This window comes from Lithobates pipiens, unplaced genomic scaffold, assembly GCF_037356315.1.
Source record: "Lithobates pipiens isolate NorthernLeopardFrog02 unplaced genomic scaffold, aLitPip1_a1.2 Scaffold_8, whole genome shotgun sequence".
In the NCBI taxonomy this organism is placed as follows: Eukaryota; Metazoa; Chordata; class Amphibia; order Anura; family Ranidae; genus Lithobates; species Lithobates pipiens.
The window spans coordinates 381,808,831-381,831,178 of NW_027507903.1; the positions used below are offsets into that span (position 1 = coordinate 381,808,831).

Here is a 22,348-nt window from a genome sequence, read left to right on the forward strand (position 1 = left end):
AAGCACATAAAGTAGAGTAAGGCTATAATACATTTGCCTGATGGGCACATATTTGTTCATTTCTGACTGTGCTGTGGCTTGCTAGCCATACATACTTAATGAATCCATACAGGACCTGACTTATTAAATTCAGAAGGTGGGGAGCAGGGGAGAGATAGGGTAGCTGGGTATAGGAAGTGGGGTGGGTAAGGGGGTTGGTCATTGGAGATGAGAAGGGGGTATTCTCTGCTTTCTATGAGAAAGGGGGGGGGGGGGGGCTTGGCCTTTTGTGCTGTTTTTTTTTTTTTAATAAATCCAATAAAATATTATTTCAGTTTGTGTTCGCTTTTGTAGATGCTATATCCACTGTGGTATTTTTCTACTAGTATGTTTTTTTTTTTTTTGGGAAGCACTTCCCCCTGATTTTGGGTTTAGGCACCACTCCCATATAATTCCCAGGCTCTGACACACACCGTGCCTTGAAAAAGTATTCCCACCCCTTGAAATGTTCCACATTTTGTCATGGTACAACCAAACATATAAATTTATTTTATTGGGATTTTATGTGCTAGACCAACACAAAGTGGCACATAATTGTAAAGTGGAAGGAAAATGATAAATGGTTTTCAGATTTTTTTTTTACAAATAAATATCTGAAAAGTGTGGCGTGCATTTGTATTCCGCCCCCTTTACTCTGGTTCTACTAGATTTTAGTTACAGGTATCAATTTCCTTCATAAGTCACCTAATTAGTAATTGGAGTCCACCCATGCGTAATATAATCTCTGTATAAATACAGCTGTTCTATGAAGCCCTCCGAGGATTGTTGGAGAACCTTAGTGAACAAACAACATCGTGAAGGCCAAGGAACAGATCATACAGGTCAGGTATAAAGTTGTGGAGAAGTTTAAAGCAGGGACAGGGGGATGCTTTTCTCCAGCAGGGACTGGGCAGCTGATCAGAGTTGATGGGAAGATGGATAGAGCCAAACACAGGGCAATCTTAGAAGAAAACCTGTTGTGTCCTGTACACACGTTCGGACATTCCCGGCAACAAAGTCTGTCGTGTTTTTTCAGACGGATTTTGTCCCAAACTTGTCATGCATACACACAGTCGCACAAAGTTGTCGGAAAATCCGATCATTTAGAACGAGGTGACATACAACACGTACATCGGGACTATAAAGATGCCAGTAGCCAATTTCGTCTCGTAATTTATTCTGAGCATGCATGGCACTTTTTCCGTCGGAATTGTCTACACACGATCAGAATTTAAACTATCTGATTTTGTTGTAGGAAAATTTTAGCTCCAGCTCTCAAACTGTGTCTGAAATTCCGACTGAAAAAGGCAGATGGAGCTGACACACGATCCGATTTTCCAACAACACAATCCGATCGCACATTTTCCGTCGGAAAGTCTGACTGTGTGTACAGGGTAGGGATGAGCTCAAGCGTGTTCACATGGAACACGTGCAGAGCCCGCCAGGAAGTCAGCGCTGCGCTAATCAGAGGCAGTGAGACATTTCCCTGATGTGTGGCTGCAGAGATCGGGCAATGTCTTACTGCCTGTGATTAGCGCAGCGCTGCGCCAACTTCCTGGCGGACTCTGCACGTGTTCCATGCGAACACGCCTGAGCTCATCCCTAGTACAGGGCAGATGAATCTGCAAAAGACTTGAGACTGGGAAGGAGGTTCACCTTCTATCAGCACAACAACCCTAAACATGCAGCCATAGCTACTGTCAGGTCACCTGAGTCCAGGTGACAGATGAACCCCATTGGGGTTTGAGTGCACCGCAAGGTAGTGGACCCTACGGCTGACTGCCGTGGATGGAGCTCTAGGTGATACAGGAGAGCAGGTAGTCTGTAGTACCAACAGGGATGACACTGGTAGCTAGAGCATGAGATTTCCCAGGGCATGGAATCTAAGAGCCAGCGGGTGTTCAGCAGAGGCCTCTAGTGATAGGGATGGATTAAGCTGCAGTCTGGCTCCAGGTTGCGACCTCTAGGGCCTCCCAGCTCACAGTAAATTGCAGGGAGGTAGAGAGGAAGCAGCAGACTGCGACAACAAAGGATAGTCAGGAGATAGCCCAAAGTCAAGGCAACAAGCAGGTAAGGATAGTCAGTAGAGCCAATGGTCAGGGTAACAAGCAGGTAAGCATAACCAAGAACAAGCCAAGATCGGTAACTGGAATCAGACGTAGCACACAGAGCAAGTAGCACATGGAAGCCAAATGCACAATATTGATCAGCAGAGCTGGCTTGCATTGCAGGTCACAGGTTAATATAGAGTTCCCTGATAGGGGCTGGGGTGGAGCCAAGCTTTGAGGAGAGATTACTTAAAGCGGAAGTCCGCCCACCACAGCAAAATTAAAAGCCAGCTGCTGACTTTTAATAATTGGACACTTACCTGTCCTGGAGTCCAGCAATGTTGGCACCGCAGCTGATGTTTCCATCAGCTGTCGGGTGCATGCCACCTCCATTGCGAGTGAGGGAACTAAGACAGGTATGCCCCCCACGAAAGGTGCCAAATGTGGCACCCAAGGAGGAGGAGTACAATGAGTGAGCTGACAGACCAACATTACTGCATATCCAAGACAGCTACAATGGAAATGGTTTAGATCAGAGATATGCAATTAGCGGCTGTTGCAAAACTACAAGTCCCATCATGCCTCTGGATGTCAATGCTTGTGGCTGTCAGAGTCTTGCTATGCCTCATGGGACTTGTAGTTCTGCAACAGCTGGAGGTCTGCTAATTGCATATCCCTAGTTTAGCTCCAAGCATATTCATGTGTTAGAATGGCCCAGTCAAAGTTCAGACCTAAATCCAACTGAGAATCTGTGGCAAGACTTGAAAATTGCTGTATACAGACACTCTCCATCCAACCTGACAGCTTGAGCTATTTTGGAAACAAGGACGGGCAAAAATATCTCACCTAGATGTGCAAAGCTGGTAGAGACATACCCAAAAAGACTTACAGCTGTACAGCTGTAATTGAAGCGAAAGGTGGTTCTACAAAGTATTGACTCGGCTGAATGCAAATGCACGCCACACTTTTCAGATATTTATTTGTAAAAAAAAAATGTGAAAAACATTTATCACTTTCCTTCTACTTCACAATTATATGCCACTTTGTGTTGGTCTATCACATAAGATCCCAATAAAAACATTTACATTTTTTATTGTAACATGACAAAATGTGGAAAATTTTAAGGGGTATGAATACTTTTTCAAGGCACTGTATGTGTGGGATTTTTTGACCAATTTCTTTCTCATGGCCATTAGGTTGGTTGTAACCAAAAAATGGAGCGCTGAAATAACATAAAATGTGAAAGGACTAAATGTGAATCACTCATAAGCTCAATGAATATAGTAATAAAAGGACCTACTTAGTGACAGCATAATACATGTTATGCTGCCCAGTAGGAATATTATGTGAAACATATATAATAGACAATCAATATGTGAACAAGTGATAAATGTCCATCTAAAGTAAATAGTGTGCAAAATAAGTCCAAATGTTCCGTTGACCCACACCATAGGAATCCTTCAACCAACAGCCAAACATTTTTTTCAGAAAAAGGTAGGTACTCTTACCAGAGGTGGTGGACACAGAATACTATACAGTAAATGGGTCATACAGGCTTGGATAGGTTCCACACGTCACAAATGATTCGTGTACGCTGGATCATAGATCACACTCAAAGCAGCTGATACCCTCTCTGTTAGCCAACTTCTGGAACGATTCACCAGGATGTGGGACTCCACAACTCACAACGAACTCCCAGCTGTATCTCAAAGGTTCCAGTCCAAAATGGCTCCGAAGGGGTTCACCATAAAACGGAAAGTATGGACACAATAATGAAATTCCACCATTGAAGGTTTGTTTATAAAAAATGCGATTTACATAAAAAATAACATAAAAAAAATCACGTGATCCAATGAATTGAATAAAAAAGCAATATGGGGAGCAGGAAACGCTAGCCCTACGCCTTTCGACCTCTAAGTCGTCTACTGGGGCATTACCTGTCCCCCCCACATTGCTATAATATATATATGTTAACAAATTAGCAAATAACTTACACCTGTGGACGGCCACCTCCTCCTCCATTAACCCTAACATGTGTGCGCTCAACATCACGGACACTGCTAACTATAACATCCCATATGTCCAGCACCATCCCCACCTTACAGTAAATGATTCAAATTTCTTCATTTCTATACAGAAGAGATCTAAGATACAAATCCAGTGAAAAAATAGTAGCTTGGAATAAATCATTTTCCTATGTAAAATGGCGGCCTTGTGTGTGTTCCACCAGTATTCATAAAAACCGGAAGTGGCGATGAACTCAAACGGATAAGTGATTTGTTACCAAAAAATAATAATTAGAAAAGATGACAAGTATTAGCGCAAATACAGCTGATCTGGCGTTCAGCACATCGCTCGAATTTGATGTAATGAACCCATAGTCTTTGCATTGACACAGCTGCTAAACAGAGCGCAACGTCACTTCCGCTGGCGTGCGCTTCAAGAAGGAAGCAAACCTTTGTTTGCGTCCCAAACCTCATTTTGAAACCGGAAGTGGTCAGTCACCACTTCCGGTTACATCGTTTCTGCCGGGAATTATTATAGAAAGAGAGCTCAGTATGCGTACCAAGCCTCAATCACATACCGGAAATGGTCGGGGTACATATGAGGTCACCATCAATGGCGAAATTAATAATATAGACCTCTTTAGTGTGATCGAAAATGACTCAATACCTCCATAAAAAATAAAAGTAAAAAAGAAAGAGAATATCTCCTTCATCCTACAAGAAAGTCGATTATAAAATAAAACGGAAAAAATAATCCGCGCGAGGTCAAGCATAAACTCTACCTAAGGCGGCACTCCAACTTTACGAATTTTACATTTGTTCTTAATAGATCAAAGGGAGGTTTAGTTTACCTATCAGTCACCTCAAAAGGGATCTACTATACATCAAAGACAATAATCCAGAAAAAATCTGATAAAAAAAATGTATAAATGAAATGGCGTGAAATGCTGGAGCATCACATCAGTGACCTTTATAGACTGAGATATCACTCACCCCCGGTCAATGAAACTGTTAATGTCCCAGTCAACGTTCATACCATAGGGCGAGTAGCACCTCAGCTCATATATCCAATACGTTTCCAAACGAGAAACCCCCCTGATCCTAGGTTCACTCCGCCAATGAGGGACAAATTTGTCTATCACTTGAAATAAGGTGCCCTCAGGATTTCTTTCAATTTCTTTATTTATTTATTTTTTCCTTTCCATTTTTATTTTCCTCATATAAGCAAGAATGGAATTTTACATAAGCAATCTAAGAGTCATACATCGAATTTCCATATTCGTACATAATAAACAGAAAGAGCATAACAATTCATTCTATTCCCTTAGCCTCTTACTCCCTTTATAGTATAATATATAAGTCCAAAGAGAGAGCAGGCTAGGTTAATGGTAATATATAGGGACAGCATCATAGAAACTTCTCTCTCAGTCCCACATACCCTATATCTGTTCCTGGGTTGATACTGTTCCCAGTCAGGCCAGAGTTGTGTTGTTATCCTCTTATTTCTCGTCTTCCCCCCCTTTTATTTTCACCCCTATTCTTCCCCCCCCCCCCCCCCCCCGAAGAGAAAAAAATAATATTTTTTTTTAAAGAAAATAATTTTACTTCCTCCCTTTCCTCTCTCCCTCCCCCCCCCCTCCAGACCAAAGAGAGGGGGAGTTCTCATCTCCTTCCCCTGTATCTCCCCCCTAAATCACATCAATCTGTCTCCTTCCCTCCCCCGAGGAGATATAGAGGTTCCATGGTGTCCATATTTCCAAGTAAGTTTTCCTTCTTTTCCTAGCTGTCCATATTAGGTCTTCCATCCTGTTCACCTCCTCAACTTTCTTGAACCACATGCTCACACTGGGGGGTTGTGTTTGTTTCCACCTAAGTGTTATACATGACTTGGCTGTATTTACCAAGTGACACAGGATGGAATTCCCACCTATACTTCCTGAGGTCTCTGACAAGTTCAGGAGGAATACTGCTGGGTCCTCCCGTATTTCTACTTCACTGAATTTTTGAGTAATCTCTCGTACATCCTTCCAGTATTTCTTAATTTTTGGACATGACCAAAATATATGTAGAAAATTTCCCACTTCTTTCTGGCACCTCCAACACTTATTTGATATGTGAGGGAAATATTTTTGAAGTTTTTCTGGTGTTCTGTACCACTGTGCGATAATTTTATAATTAGTTTCCTGTAATTTTGTGCATGTTGCTGTTTTAAAAATTGATTGTATCATGTTTTTCTTCTGCTCCTCAGAGAAAGTCCTTCCTAGGTCTATTTCCCACTTCCGAAAGAAGGGTAACTGAAAATTTTCTACGGGTTTAATCAATAACGCGTACATTTTCGAAATTACATGCGTTATTGGTTTCTTTTCCGTACAGAGTTTCTCAAATGGCATATAGCCTCGGTCTAATAACTCTGGCGCTATCTCTGTTCTTAGAGAATGTCCTAATTGTGCCGCCTGCCAGAAATCTAATTGAAAGGGGCCTTTTCTATCTATCATCTCCTGCATTGTTGGCCATTTACCTTTTTTCACGAAATGCGAGGCTTGATATATTCCTTTTTTAATCAACTTGTCAAAAGGTCCTTTCTGTATGCCTGGTATAAATCGGGGGTTACCCAATATAGGGACTAGAGGGGAATTCTGTGTCGATATCTTATTATTAGCTAAGAGATGGTAACATATCTGTAATGTGGGTCCTATTGTAGGGTGTAGCTTCGTATCTAATGTCAGATTTCTGTAGCACCAAGGTGCTCTATGTAGTAGCTCCCTACATTGTGCTTGCTCTAATTTTACCCATATTTTCTGATCTCCATGTCGACACCAGTCTAGCAATCTACCCAGATGTATTGCCTGGTAATATTTATATACATCTGGTGTTGCTAATCCCCCGTATTGCTTCGGTAATGTTAATAATGTCCTCCGTATCCTTGGTTGTTTATCTGCCCAAATAAATTTCATAAATAATGTTTGTATAGTTCTAAAAAATTTCCTTGGTATTAACATTGGGATTGCCTGGAGGAGGTGCAGGAGTTTTGGCAAAATATTCATCTTGATTATATTATTTCTTCCAAACCAGGAATGTATTCCCCTGTGCCATCTCTCCAGGCATCCTCGCACCATCTTCAATACTGGTGCGAAATTTAATTCATATATCTTATTGAAGTCTGTTGCGATCGTTATTCCCAAGTATTTCAGGCCATAGTCCGTCCAATTAAATTTGTAATTTAATTTTATTAGTCTCGTCATTTTCTCTGGGACTGCTATCATTAAGGCTTCTGACTTGGAGCAGTTTATTTTAAAGTGGGATAGTGTACTGTATGTCTCAATTTCCTTACATAGATTTGGGAGCGAAATTGTCGGATTCGTCACTGTGAAAAGCATATCATCTGCATATGCTGCCACTTTATTATGAGTTTCTCCTATGGTTATTCCTTGGATATCCCTGTTGAGCCTTACTCTGCATAGCAGTGGTTCAAGGGTCAACGCAAATAACAAAGGGGACAATGGACATCCCTGTCTGGTCCCATTTGTTATTGGGAAAGATGAAGATACCACTCCATTTACTCTTACTTGAGCTGTAGGTTTTCCATACAAGCTTGTTATCCAGCCTATCATTTTCCCCCCTAGCTTTATATGTCGGAGTACCGAGAACATGAACCCCCACCCCACCCGATCAAAAGCCTTTTCTGCATCTGTTCCCAGAAATATACAGGGGGTCTCGGTGGAGTTGACTGTATGTATTAGGTTTAAGGCCTTAATAGTATTGTCCCTTGATTCTCTTGTAGGGACAAATCCCACTTGGTCTTGATGAATCAGAGAGGGCAAATACTGTTGTATCCTCAAGGCTAGTAATTTGCTGAATATTTTCAGATCCGCGTTCAGTAAAGATATTGGCCTATAGCTTCCACATTGTTTCGGGTCTTTACCTTCTTTCTGTATCACTGTAATTGTAGCTTTAAGTGTGTCTGAGTGGAAAGTCGATATGTCTCCTATTTCATTGAACAGTTTAACCATATATGGGCATAATTCCGGCATAAGCGTCTTATAATATTGGGCTGATAGTCCGTCTGGGCCAGGTGCTTTCCCACTTTTTATCTGTTTTATCGTGTTTTGTACCTCTTCTAGTGTGATTGGGGATTCCATCTCCTCCCGTGCAGTACTTGTCAGAGTCGGCATTTCACTTGAGCTTATGTATTCATTTATCTTAGCTTGATCTAATGCCCTCAAGTTCAGATTATACAATGAGGAGTAGAAATCGCCAAACACACCAGCAATCTGTTCTGGCATCCGTTCTTCCTCCTCACCTTTTTTTCTTATTATAGGTATGTATGTCTTGGATTGTATTTCCCGTAATGCTCTCGCTAGTTGTTTTCCGCATTTATTGCCGGATTCATAGCTACACTTACGTCCTATCTGAATTGCCATTTTAGCTCTGTACTGTAGCAGATCTGTAACTTGCCTACGTGTACTTATTAATTCTTGTTCAACTTCTAAGTTCTGGGCATGTTTATGTTGGGCTTCTAGATGTTGCATTTTTACTAATAGTTCTGTTAACTTAGTTTCTCTTTCCTTCTTAATCCTTGCTCCATGCTTAATCAGTACTCCTCTGATTACTGCCTTGTGCGTTTCCCAGATTGTTCCCGAGGAACTTTCTGGGCCTTCATTCTCCTGAAAGAAGAATTTTATCTCCTTTCTGACGTCCTCCAGGACTAAAGGATCCTGAAGGAGGCTCTCATTAAGTTTCCACATCCTAGGGGTTAGGTTTTTTTTCTCCGTTAAGTTATATTTTAGAAAAATTGGGGCATGATCTGACCAGGTAATTAGACCAATAGTGGCTTCCTTAACTGAGGATAATTGTTTATGCGGAATAAAAAATATATCTATCCGTGAGTACACTCTATGCGGATTAGAGAAAAAAGAGTAATCTCTTTCCTTGGGGTGTAATAATCGCCATATATCTACCAGTTTTGTTTCTGTTATTGCCTGGGCTATCCTCTGTCTTATTTTAGGTGTCACTGACGATGTCCCCGTTGAGGTGTCTTCACTGGGGATTAATGGGATATTAAGGTCTCCCCCCATAATCAACTGTCCTTCTTCGAATTCCATAAGTTTATCAAGTATCTCTTTAACAAAAAAGTCTTGTTGTATATTGGGGGCATAATATGTTGCTAATGTAACTCCTACCCCTCCTATAGTCCCCTTTACAAACAGATACCTTCCCTTTGCATCTATCATGGAATCCCTATGATTCCATGCTACTGTTTTTGATATCATGATGGTGACTCCCTTAGTTTTGGAAATCGGATTAAATGCATGGTAAACCGTTGGATACCCCGTAGACCTCAGAAGAGAGAGATTATTTTCTCTGAAATGTGTTTCTTGGATAAACGCTACATCTATCTTCAGTCTCTTTAAATCATGGAATAACATTCGTCTTTTTTCCGGAACGTTCAGTCCCTTTACATTCAGGGACATTATTTTTAAAGTTTCCATATCTCCTCGGGAGGAGAGGCAGAGGCAAATGAGAAAAAAAAAAGGGGGGGGGAGAACACCCTCTAAACCTACCCCCTCCCACCCCCCTCCCTCCCGTCCAATCTACTACTCCCTCCCTCCCTCCCCCACTACCAATCCCTGGGTTGGCCGTTCAGCAACGGTCTCCCCACGGATCTCAAAGCTCTACTGCTTTTAACCACTCAATTTCCGGACCCTCCGGATTATGGGTGTTTACCTAATGGGGTTTTGTGGTTGTGCTTGGCTGCTCCCGGGCGAGCTTCCCCCGTGCCCTCCGCCAGTCTTTTATAATATCACGTTTTCTACTGTCACCTGTTACTTCTCTGCACACATTGTGTCTACTCCAACATGGCTCTTGCGAAAGAAGGGGGGTATCAGAAAAAAAAAGGAGAAAGAAACCATAAGAGAGACATAGTTAAATATGTCCGTCCCTTTCCATCTACGTATATACTTCTGTATATATCCACCTATACCCTTGCATATACATATATGAACACACACATCCACAGCTGAACCTGTGTTTGCAAATGCAACATGTACCCATCTCTATATTTATCCAAAACTTAAGCCTCCCCTGTATATATAGTTTATATTAATCCCCCCCCCCCCTCTTTCCCATTCTCCATGTCTCCTCTCCGTTTCTCTCTTCCTTCCTCCAAGAGCCATATTGTGTATTGACCTTATTCCAAAAAAAAACAGTACATTAATCCAATAATGCAACAATACAATACAATACCCTACATTCCTCATCCCAAAGAAATAAAAAGAGGGGGAGGGGGGGAGGAGAGAGGGAGAGAAGAAGGGGGGGGACAGAGCCAGAGGCCACATCTCATAAAGTTATTTTATTCATCCTTAGGTTCGGGTAAAAAAAAAAAAAAATCTGGGGGAGTGGTCTGAGCATGGCTGAGTGAGGGCGTGCAGAGTCTGTGCTCCTAGCTGAACCGCCAGTCATAGGTGATTTGCACCTGAGGATCCCGGAATGAGCGCACCTAGACAGAGAGAAACGAAAACCTCTCGCAGAGCTGCAGGGCACAGTGCCCCGCGACCCGCTATACAGCAGTATTTCTCCCCGAGGCGGATGACGGCTGCCGGGCACATCGCGGAGACTACGGACATAGCCAAGCCCCGCGAGGTGGTGAGCGTGCGGACGAATAGGGGGGAGATGGAAAGCTCAATCGAGGATGGGAACGGCAGAGAGGAAAACGAAGGAGCTACCCCTCGTATTAAACGATCGGAAGCGGAGGTGAGCACGCGGAGGAATAGGGGGGAGATGAAAAGCTCAACCGAGGCCGGGAATGGCAAAGGGGAAAACGAGGAAGCTACCCCTCGTTGTATACGATCGGAAGCGGAGGATCTGAAGAGTCTAATCCAGGCTCTACCAACGAAAGCCGATATAGAGGCTCTCATTAAGAGAGTGGAGGAGACACACCGTGCTGAGATCCAGCAAGTACACACTGAGATCCAGCTCATTTCCGACCGCCTGATAGCGGGGGAGGTAAGAGTATCCTCATTTGAAGGAAAAATGGAGAGAGTGGAGAGGGAGAGCAAAGAGCAGGGTGAGACGTTGGGGGAGATGCAACTTCAGATCGAGGAACTTGAAGATCGTAGTCGTCGCTGCAACTTGAGGCTCCGAGGCGTCCCAGAAGTCGCTGAGCAGGAGGACTTGCAGGAGAAGGTAATGAGCATTTTTCACATGAACTTAGAGGGTAATGTCCCGCCCAACATGGACTTGGACAGAGTACACAGGGCGTTAGGACCTAAATCAGTAGACCCGCAAAGGCCCAGGGATATAATTTGCCGCCTCCATAGATATGCGCATAAGGAGACTCTGCTGAGGAAGGCATGGGTGGCTGGCAATATTGAGATAGAGGGATCAGTAGTGAAGCTCTTACCTGACCTATCGCGGGCCACATTACAGCGCAGAGCACAGTTGCGTACTGTCTTGGACTGTGTACGACAGGAGGGACATACATACAGATGGAAATACCCTCTTGCTGTGGTAATAAGAAAAGGAACATCTACATGCACATTGAGACTGTACAGCGATCTTTCAAAGTTATTCGCCTTTATAGGTGTTGAGCCGTTTATGGTTGCCGAACTGGAGACTCCCACTCTCTCAGCTACAGAGAAAAAAAACAGAAAGTACAGGAGGGAAGGAGAGGGAGTGGGAAGGATGAGAAAGACATATTACAGCACAATGACACTCGTGTTAGAAATTAAGCCAAATTAATTCATATCTCTGAATCTGTTTTTTTTTCCCTTTTTCTTTTTTTTTTTTGTTTGTGCACCTACTGGGGCTTTCCCCTTCTCTGTTTTTTTTTTTTTTTTTCCTTTTTTTTCACCTCCTTTTTTTTATTTCGCAGCCTCATCCCATAGGCTTCCAACTTGTCTAATCGTTCCCCCCCATGATGATTTAAGAAGTATGGGAGGAGAGAGATATGCCCTCAATTCTTCTTTTTTTTTTTTTTTTTAGGATGAATGGAGATAATGAGGGACGAGGTGGGGGTAGCAGGTGGGTGGGGGGGGGCTCGGGAGGGGGGGGGGACGGGGTGGGGGGGGGATACAGGTGGAGAGTCTAAGTCTAAGATAAATACACAAATAAGATTATATAATTATAATAAAGGGAGGGGGGGGTTTAGGTCCCTGGGGGGGATTTACATGACCTAGGTTCCTAGGAGAGGTGGTCACTCAGGAGAGTATTATATTTCACTAGGGATAAAAGAGGGGGAAAACGAGATGATAGGGGTTGCGGTGGTTTTTCCTTTTTTTTTTTTTTTTATTTAAAAGTGTTGGGAGGAGGGGGGGCATTTAATATAATATATAATATTTTTTTTATGTTTTTTTTTTTTCTCTTTTGGGGGAGGGAGGGAGTAATGGATGTGGAGGGTCAGTAAATGCATATGGGTATGATGGTGGCACATGGGATGGTTTAGACTTGTGAGGGATGAGAGGGCGGGACAATGAGGGACAATGAGTAGGTGGGGGAGAGTATATAGAATTAGAACACAAGAAACTGTTGGTTTCCTTTTTTTTTTTTTGAGGATAATTAATAAATATGGTTAATCACTAATCACTAATATTATCAACTATTAATATCACCACTAATAAAATAAAGCACATAGCTAGGGACCTGGGGGAAACGGAAGGCTTACGGATTAGGACCAGACCCCTCAGGATTTCTATCATGGCACTCTAAATAGTGACGGGGGACTGTGTTTTTATCACAGCCATTCTTGATTTTAGCAATATGCTCATTGACACGTACGGAGAAAGTCTTCTTCATGCGGCCAACATATTGTTTGCTGCATGGACATGTGATCAAATATACTACATACTTGGTCGCACATGTTGTAAAATGTCTCATTTTGTATGTGCGAGCTGTCACACTGGATGCAAAGGTGTCAGTCTTACGTCTCATGACGTTGTGCGCACACACGTTACATTTTCTACAAGGAAAAAAGCCTTTGCAGTCAAAAAATAATGTTGGTTTAGTTGGGGGGTCTACCGTATTGGGAGCAATTTCACCCCTCAGAGCGGGCACCTCTAAAAATAATGCCAGCCCTGTCAGGCAGGATAGGTCCCAACACCCTATCATCACATAACACCTTCCAATGCCTGTTAAATATCTTTTCAATTTCCTTATGTTGGATAGAAAAGGTTGTAAAAAAAAGACCATGAACGCCTATCTAGATGTTGTACAGCCTGAATATCTCTATCTAATGTGTTAGATCTGTATCCTTTTTCCAAAAATCTTTGTTTCAAGACAGAGGACTGGGCAACGAAATCCTCCATTCTCTAGCAATTGCGTCTAAGCCCTTGTACACACGGTCAGACATTCTGACAACCAAATCCATTGGATTTTGTCTGACGTATTTTGTCCGACGGATTGTGTCCGAAACTGTTCCATACACATGGTCGGACCAAGTTGTCAGAATTTGCGGTTGCCAAGAACGCGGTGACTTAAGCCGTGTACGGCGAGAGTAGAAAAGGGAAGTTCAGCACCACGTCCAGCACCCTTTGGGCTCCTTCTGCTGATCTCGTGTTAGTAGAAGTTTGGTGAGAGACGATTCGCGCTTTTCAGATTAGTGATTCAGATCGCTACTGCTCTTTGGTTTGTGCGTATCTGATAATAAGTGCGTGCAGTCAGTAAGTATTTGTTTATCATTGTGGACTATATCTTGGTATAGTACGCTTTGAAAGGCATTTCTTATTGTCTGCTTGCTTCTGCTATTCAGGTCGTTCTTTCAGGCCTTGCTGTTTATCGGTGCTTTCTGGTGTCCGTTCTGACGAGCCGATCGTTTTAAAACCATGTTTCGTCTACGTACTCGTCGTAGAGTTTGTGCTGTGCAGGGGCTTCGTGTTGGGGTTGTTACTTTGACACAAGCCCGGTCCATGAACAGGGAGGGGAGGCATTTGTGGACCAAGAATTGGTTGCGCGAGCGTGACCAGTTCCTGCACATGCCTTTGCTCCGTGAGATCCTGGAGAATAATCCTGATGATTTCAGGAATTAACTCCGGATGACGGACCCCGTTTTTCACTGTCTGCTGGCTTTGCTGACCCCTTATATCACCAGGCAGGATATCTGCATGCGGCAAGCCATCACTCCGGAGCAGAGGCTCATCGCCACGTTGCTCTCCTTGGCGACAGGGAGAAGCCTTCAGGACCTCAAGTTCTCTACAGGCATCTCCCCCCAGGCTCTGGGGATCATTATTCCAGAGACTTGTTCTGCCATCATTCAGGTCCTGCAGAAGGACTATATGAAGGTAAGTTTTATCCTTAACCACTTGCTTACTGGGCACTTAAACCCCCCTCCTGCCCAGACCAATTTTCAGCTTTCAGCGCTGATGCACTTTGAATGACAATTGCGCGGGCATACAACACTGTACCCAAATGAAATTTTTATCATTTTTTTCCCCACAAATAGAGCTTTCTTTTGGTGGTATTTAATTACAGCTGGGAGTTTTATTTTTTGCTAAACAAACAAAAAAAGATGCAAAAAAAAAAAAAAATCATGTTTAATAGTTTGTTATAAAATTTTGCAGACAGGTCATTTTTCTCCTTCATTGAAGTGCACTGATGAGGCGGCACTGGTGGGCACTGATAGGCTGCACTGGTGGGCACTGATAGGCATAGTTAAGGCGGCACTAATAGGCACAGATAAAGTGGCACCGACAGGCACAGATAAAGTGGCACCGATAGGCACAGATAAGGCAGTACTGATGGGCACAGATAAGGCGGCACTGATGGGCACAGATGTCACGGATGGGTGGCACTAATAGGTACCACTGATAGATGGGCACTGATGGGCACTGGTAGATGACACTGATGGGCACAGATATGTGGCACTGGGGTGCAGCACCGTTGTTGAGGCAGATTGTGGGCACCGATGGGTGGCACTGTGGGCACTGATGTGTGGCACTATGGGCACTGATGGGGGCACTTTTTTATTATAGAGGTGGCACTGGCAGGTGGGCACTGGTAAGCTGGCCGTGATCGGGACTGATGTCCCGATCACGGCCGCCGGTGATCCGCTCTTTTTTTTCTCCTCGCGCTGATTACCGGCTCCCTTGTATCACATGATCAGCTGTCATTGGCTGACAGCTGATCACGTGGTAAGGGGTCGGGATCGACCCCTTGCTCGGATCCGTGATCAGGCAAATCTCGTAGACTCGCCGATCACAGAGCGCGCCACGCGCGCCCCTCAGGGGGTGCGCAGGCCGCTCGTGCACGGGACGACGTCAATAAACGTAGTCCCAGCAAAGGAGGTCCACGCTGTAGCCGTCGTTTGGCTATAGCGCGGGTCTCTACTGGTTAAACATCACATTCTATGTATTTCATGATTGCTAATGTCTTGCATTTCTTTCCTCATTCCCTAATTACCATCATTGCAATATGCTCTAATTCATATGTTCTGCCCCTTTGTCCTCAGGCATATTTGCCTCACTAACTTCCCCACCATGCTCTTCTTGGCCCATAAAACTATAGTCTAGTCACTTACCAATGTCTTTTGTCAGCTCCATAGTATTGCTTTCCCCTAAACACCCCCTATAATGTTTACAAATGTGATGTGGGTGCTTCAATTCATGCAGAGTGCCATTTTTTTAGGGGTTGTGCCAAACTCATTAGGAACCCCCCTCCCCCAACTGCTAGCTCAGCTGATAGCAATCCTCTATCTGATGACTTTACCAAACCCAATACACACTATACCTACCTTTTTGATGATCACATTTATGTGTGAATTCACCTAAGCATGTAGTGCAAGGGCCTGCCTCAATACTTTCAAATGCTAGTTTTATTTTATTTTTTTAACATATTAATTATCTGGATATGTAATAGCAGAATCTCAAAATGTGCTTCCATTTTCTTTTCTTTTTGGGATTATGACACTTCTTACCTGTCCGGTGGGCTGCCAATAGTGTAACTAAGGAGGGGCTTTCAAAAGTATCACACATTATTTCGGCATTCAGCTCTCAATCAAGTGGAGAGGGTTACCTGTCCAAAACATCCCCCCCCTCATTTTTTAGCAAGGGCCCATCAGATGGGGGGGTGATGACTCCCATAAGGGGACCTTATACTTTTAAGGCTTTAAATACTCAGTTCCCAAAATGTTATACTAATTTTGACCAAAAATGTTGGTGTCTAATCTGCTTGCAATGTTGATTTGTCAAATTACAAATTTTTGGTCTTATTTCACTCCACAGTGTCCTTCAACGCCACAGGAATGGCAGACTGTGGCCTCCCACTTTGCCAGTCATTGGGACTTTCCCAATTGTGGAGGAGCAATAGATGGGAAGCACGTCCGCATCGTCCCACCACCCAACTCGGGGTCCTACTATTTTAACTACAAGGGGTTTAATAGTATCATGATGTTGTCGGTGGTGTCTGCGACATATGAGTTTTTGTATGTGGACGTGGGGCAAAATGGATGGATGGTGGAGTTTTCGCACGGACGGAGTTCTACTGGCGTCTCCAGAGTGGCAGTCTGGGCTTGCCACCCCCAGAGGAGAATCGGGAAGGACTCCCGTTCGTCTTCGTCGCGGATGAGGCGTTTGCCCTGGCGAACCATCTGATGCGGCCTTTCCCGATGATTACCCTCACCCCAGAGCAGAGGATTTTTAATTTCTGCCTGTCCAGAGCCCGAAGAGTGGTGGAGAACACTTTTGGTATACTGGCCAGCCGGTTCCACCTTTTTCTTGCGCCTATTCACATGGCGGAATACAAACTGAATTACATAGTGCTGGCGTGCTGTGTTCTGCACAATTTTCTTTAAAAAGTTTCTGTGAACTATGCGGTCTCAGTTGGCCAACAAGAAACAGACTTGCTGGAAAATTAAGATAACCTCACAGGCCTTGAACCTGCTCATCCTTGCTTGCTCCCCCAAAGCGCCCGTGAGGTTAGAACCCAATACATGAACTACTTTGTGGGTAGGGGGGCCATTGATATGCCAGACAATGTCTGAGCGGCATTTTAACAATACATTTTTCTCTAAAACTCCTTCATTTACTGCTTGGCTTGGTTTTAGGTGTCTCCTAGGTATATTTATGTTTTTTCAAGTTGTGCCTTTTTCAACAACAGTGCAAACCCAAGTTTAGAGCGAGATGAGGGGACAGTCTCTTCTTCAGATAATCTAATTATGTTGTGGGTCTGCTACACACACACCTTTTTTTTGGTAACTAATGTATGTAGTGCATTACTGACCAAAATCGTGCTCATTTTCAGCACCATGGCAGGAAAATGGCATGATTGTCCAAATTTACACCTGACTGTGGGTGTTTTTTTTACTAAAGGCACATCCACTATGCACTACAAGTGCACTGCAAAAGTACACCTGAAACTGCACTTGGAGTGCAAAGTGGAGTTTCCTTTAGTAAATCACACTCCTTCTCAGCACAAACTAAAATTTTACTCCAAATACATTTTTGGCGCAATGAAAAAGGAAGCCACACATTGTTGATAATTAAACTTTTTAATACAAGCACATTCACGTGTGCGTTTAGAAAAGGTTTTTTTTAACAAACCAAGAAATGTGTATCAAAATCAGAGTTTCTGTAAAATTTGGTTTACTTGGTGTAAACAGGCATGTATCAAAGCGTAAAATACAGAACACAGGAACTTACAAAGTTCAACTTTGAAAAGTGAAGACAATATCAGACATGAGTATGTACAAACTGGGCTGATATTGCCTTCATCACATGGGGTGTGACCCCTGGAAAATCCAAATTTGGAAGATGCACACAGTGCGTCAACATGTGCTATCTCCCATCATGGGGGATCAATGTACATGCTTTGGGGCTGCAACCCCTTCATCTCAGCCACTTTACACAAACAATTGATCACCTATGATGGGAGATAGTGCATGTTTACACACTCTGTGCATCTTCCAAATTTCTATTTTCAAAAAATACAAAAGTTGAGTTTTAAAATAGCAAAAATAAAACCCTAGCTAGTTTTTGGTCTTTCACACTCTCCCCAAAACATCAATGATGTTCTTCATATTATTTTTAACATCATTGATGTTTTGCTGTATGTTTTCCAAATCCCGATTGCAACCCACTATCTCCCCAATCAGGATCTGGGCACTTTCACTGGTAAAACGGGAATCTTCTTCCACATCACCTACAAAACAAAGCAAAAAAAACACACCATTTAATAAAAATATGGTGACATACATTGATGAGCTTACCGGAAGCTGTGTTCTCCGACACTCACCTGTTGTGGTGACAATTTGGCCAACCTCAACGATCTCTCCTTCCTCCTCCTGCTCCTCTGTTTCTGGTAGTGGAATTTGGCCTTCTTTGGGAGGGGTGTGGTCCCTGGTGTCCTCATACTTGCCGAGTCTTCTCTCCCCTATGAGAATGAAAAAAAAAAAGAATAATTAGCACACAGAGGGCAGAATTAGGCCGCGTACACACGAGCGGACTGTATGGCCTACTTAGTCCGTCATACAATCCGACGGACAGTCCGTCCTACTTTCGAATGAACGGACTTGACCACACACGGATGCACAAACAGTCCGTCGAAAGCTTGCGCGATGACGTGTACAGCACGTACGACGGGACTAGAAATAGGAAGTCCAATACACAGCAATGCACCCTTCCGCCGTGGAAATCCTTTCTGAGCATGCGCCATGCTTAGTCCGTCGAACTAGCCTACTGACGAGCGGATTGTCCGCTGAAACCAAAGTATGACGGACAGAATTTCGAAAAATCCGAAATACTTAGTACGCCAGACTGCACGCTGAAAAAGTCTGCTGAAGCCCACACACGAGCGGACTGTCCGCTGAAATGTGTTTCGACGGACTAAGTAGGCCATACAGTCCGCCCGTGTGTACGCGGCCTTAGGAATATGAAACATTGTTTGGAAGTGTTGTACAATTGTTACTTTTGGCAGAGCATTATTGGGGACACTGTGTTCAGCTGGAATACTTACCTGCAGAACGATGTTTCCTACGAACGAATGAAACCATGAACTTGAAAGTGGCCATAAACTGCACAACATGAAATCAAAGCACATGGAGCAGGATGCAAGCAATAATAATCATATGAACACACGACAACTACTTACTTTTGTCAAGAACACGCTTGATCCTTCTGTACTGCTCGTGCTCCCTCAGTTTCAGGTTTGACCAGCGTTCTCTCAGTTGATCCTTGGATCGGCGTACCCCAAAATTCTTATGAAGACTCTTCACAACTTTATTCATGATCTTGGCCTTTCTGATATTTGAGTTTGGGTAAGGTCCATACTTCCCATCATAGTCAGTCCTGTTCAATATGTCCACCATCTCCAACATCTCTCCAAAAGACATATTTGAGGCCTTAAATCTTCTCTTCCTGGATCGGGAAGTTTCAGGCTCCGGGCTTTCCTCACCCTCTTCCTTGTTAGTGGGACTATTATTAGTGTGCACTTGCGTTCTCTCCGCCATGTGCTCTCCCCACTGCGCCGGAAGCGCAGGGGCGGGGAATAGTCTAGAAAGAACGTCAGGGGCGGGCAGAGTTTCACGTGTGCGTACTGTATATAAAACGTGTCGTCCGTGCGATCGGTGAACAGAGGGAGAAGTTGACGCGACAAACGTGCAAACGAAGGTACAATTTTTAACTTGGTACATCACTAGGCTATACTGCTTCTAGATTGAGGCCTGCATTAGTGGAGTTTAGACTGACATTAGGGTTTGTCTTGTATTGTGTCTTGCAGACATTATGGACGGGTTCAACGATCATAGCTTCCTCGCTCTGTTCATCGATAAATACAGAGACATGCCCTTCCTGTGGCAACCAAAACACCCACAATATAGTAACAGACAAGAGAGGCAGGCAGCAATGTTGCAACTGGTTGAGTTTGTGAAGCCAGTGGTCCCCAGGGCAGACGTCACCTATTTAAAAAAGAAAATTGGTAGCCTCAGGAGTACATATCTGAGGGAGAGGACCAAGGTGCTGAAGTCCATGCAATCTGGAGCTGCAGCAGATGACGTTTATGTCCCCACCCTGTGGTATTATGACAGGATGCATTTTCTGTCAGACCAGGCTGAGGTCAGAGATTCTCTCTCTACTCTTCCTTCCACGCGTCCTTCTATGCTCCATTCCACACCCGATGAGTCTTCTGACGCCCAACCTAGGCCTTCCACTCAGGAAGAACTGGGGGAGCCCAGCTTGAGCCAGGTATAGTATTGTTGTACATATTTTGGGAGTATAAATGAATGATGTTAACTTGATTTTTGCTCACTAATTGTTTCAAGAGTTTTGAAAGTGTTTCACATATCAATAGACAGTAGTGGCCAAAACCTTTGGGACATGAAAGAAAAATGTTGGGCACAGAATGATAGTCTTTTCTATTGGTTAACAATTTGCAACAGTGTTGATGTGAAAATTGTGTCTGTTTGATGAACCTTGCTCTACACTGCAACGTATGCAAGGCAATGAGTGGGTCCCCTTGCATACATTGCAGAGTAGAGCGTCATTCCCCTGCAGTGAGGCATGCTGGGAGACAATCAGCTGTGGGACAGGAAGTATTGCAGTCTGGGGTTGTCCTGAGCCCTGAACTTACACAACCAGCAATTTCGACATACTGGACCACCATATTAACAACAGAGACATCTAGCGGCCAAGGAGGGGTTGGTTTTTGTATTGTGAAGGCTCAAATTCTCAGTGAGTTGGTGAGTGTACCCCCAAAACGGGTTTCGTTTAGAACACAAGAGGTGGATCGTGGGGTGGAAACTGCTTTGTATCCCTTCTTTTCACAAATAGAACTGTTTCCGATCACCATCATTTCTTGGGCTCGGGAAAAAGTCATTTTGAATGAAAGTGTATAGTCATGCGCTGCTATATATAGAGAGTGGACTCTTGTTGTCAGGATTTCAACTTTTTATATATTTTATAACATTGTTTTGGAAACAAAGCAGCAGCTGTGGTTTATATTATATTTATATTAGATTTACGTTTATTCTTGCAACTTTTTTATTGACATATTTTATATATCAATTTAAAAGTAGCTCATCCTGAAGCGCTGGGTAGTGTGCTAAGAGGTCTGGTTTTATATAATATTCAGCACGCTGGTTTGATACCTTTAGAAGGTATCCTCATGATGGACAGAGAAAGGCCCTTCCCTTTAAAAATAGAGGCCATAACTAATAAGAAGGGGAATAATCCACCCAACTTATATAGAAAGGGGCCTTCATGGAATGACCATCAGGCCTCTAACTATAATGATAGATCCATGAATAGGGAAGTTAACTATCAATATAATACACCAACACATACACAGAACCGTTAGGCAGTCCTCCGTGAGGATGATCCCCGCAACGTTTATTATGACCGATCCTATGCCAATAGGGAGGACGGATACATGCGGACTCCCTATAATTATGAATTCCCTGATCAGGTTCAGGGTACGGGTTTTCACAAACCCAGTTCCAATTTTGCTCGAAGTCCAAATCTAAGAGAGGTTGTAGAGGAGGCTGGCGCCTTCAATGGAGGAAAGCGAAAAAGAACGCATTAGGAAAGGGGATTTTTAACTTAAGCAAGGCCATACTTTTAGATGATGAGAAGGTTGTCCTTGATAAAGGGCTTAAGTTTGTCCCACCCCGGCAATTGGATAAGTTCCATACTTTCATTGACGTGCAAAAATATGTACGTAAATTGAATATACAAAGACATTTTCTTTCAAATCCTTCTATATATATATATCCTTCTATATATATTTTTATATTTTTTATATATTTTTTTATTCCTTTATATTATTATTATTTTTTCTAATCCCCACAGATACTCCTGGGAAGCTCTTTTAATATGGATTGACTCCACCACCCATCATGCACTTCACTGAAGTCACTCTATTCCCTATATATAATTCTTTGTTTCCTGGTTACTGGTGCTTGCCGTGTACTTCGAGGTTTTCCATCTCAGCTTCCGGGGCCAACATGTTCTATAATGGTTCTCGCTTTTATTTTCTACAAACAAATGTACCGTATATACTCGAGTATAGGCCGACCCGAATATAAGCCGAGGCCCCCAATTTACCCCCAAAAAAACTGGCAAACTTATTGACTCGTGTATAAGCCGAGGGTGAGACATGCCTGTCCATCCCTGTGTGTGTGTCCGTCCCTGTGTGTCCGTCCATCCCTGTGTGTCCGTCCATCCCTGTGTGTGTGTGTGTCCATCCATCCATCCATCCCTGTGTGTGTGTGTGTCCATCCATCCATCCATCCCTGTGTGTGTGTGTGTCCATCCATCCATCCATCCCTGTGTGTGTGTGTCTCCATCCATCCATCCATCC

General features: G+C 43.4%; 1 protein-coding gene across 1 annotated transcript in view; it reads left to right on the forward strand.

Moving 5' to 3' along the window:
* The window catches only part of LOC143964150 (deoxycytidine kinase 2-like), a 321,867-nt gene extending 299,724 nt beyond the window's left edge, over positions 1-22,143 (forward strand). Inside the window, exon 7 of the mRNA XM_077473842.1 lies at positions 21,838-22,143. Coding sequence (XP_077329968.1) covers positions 21,838-21,870 — 33 coding nt within the window. The 3' untranslated portion in view covers positions 21,871-22,143. The remainder of the gene's footprint in view (positions 1-21,837) is intronic.
* Positions 22,144-22,348: the final 205 nt, after the last annotated feature.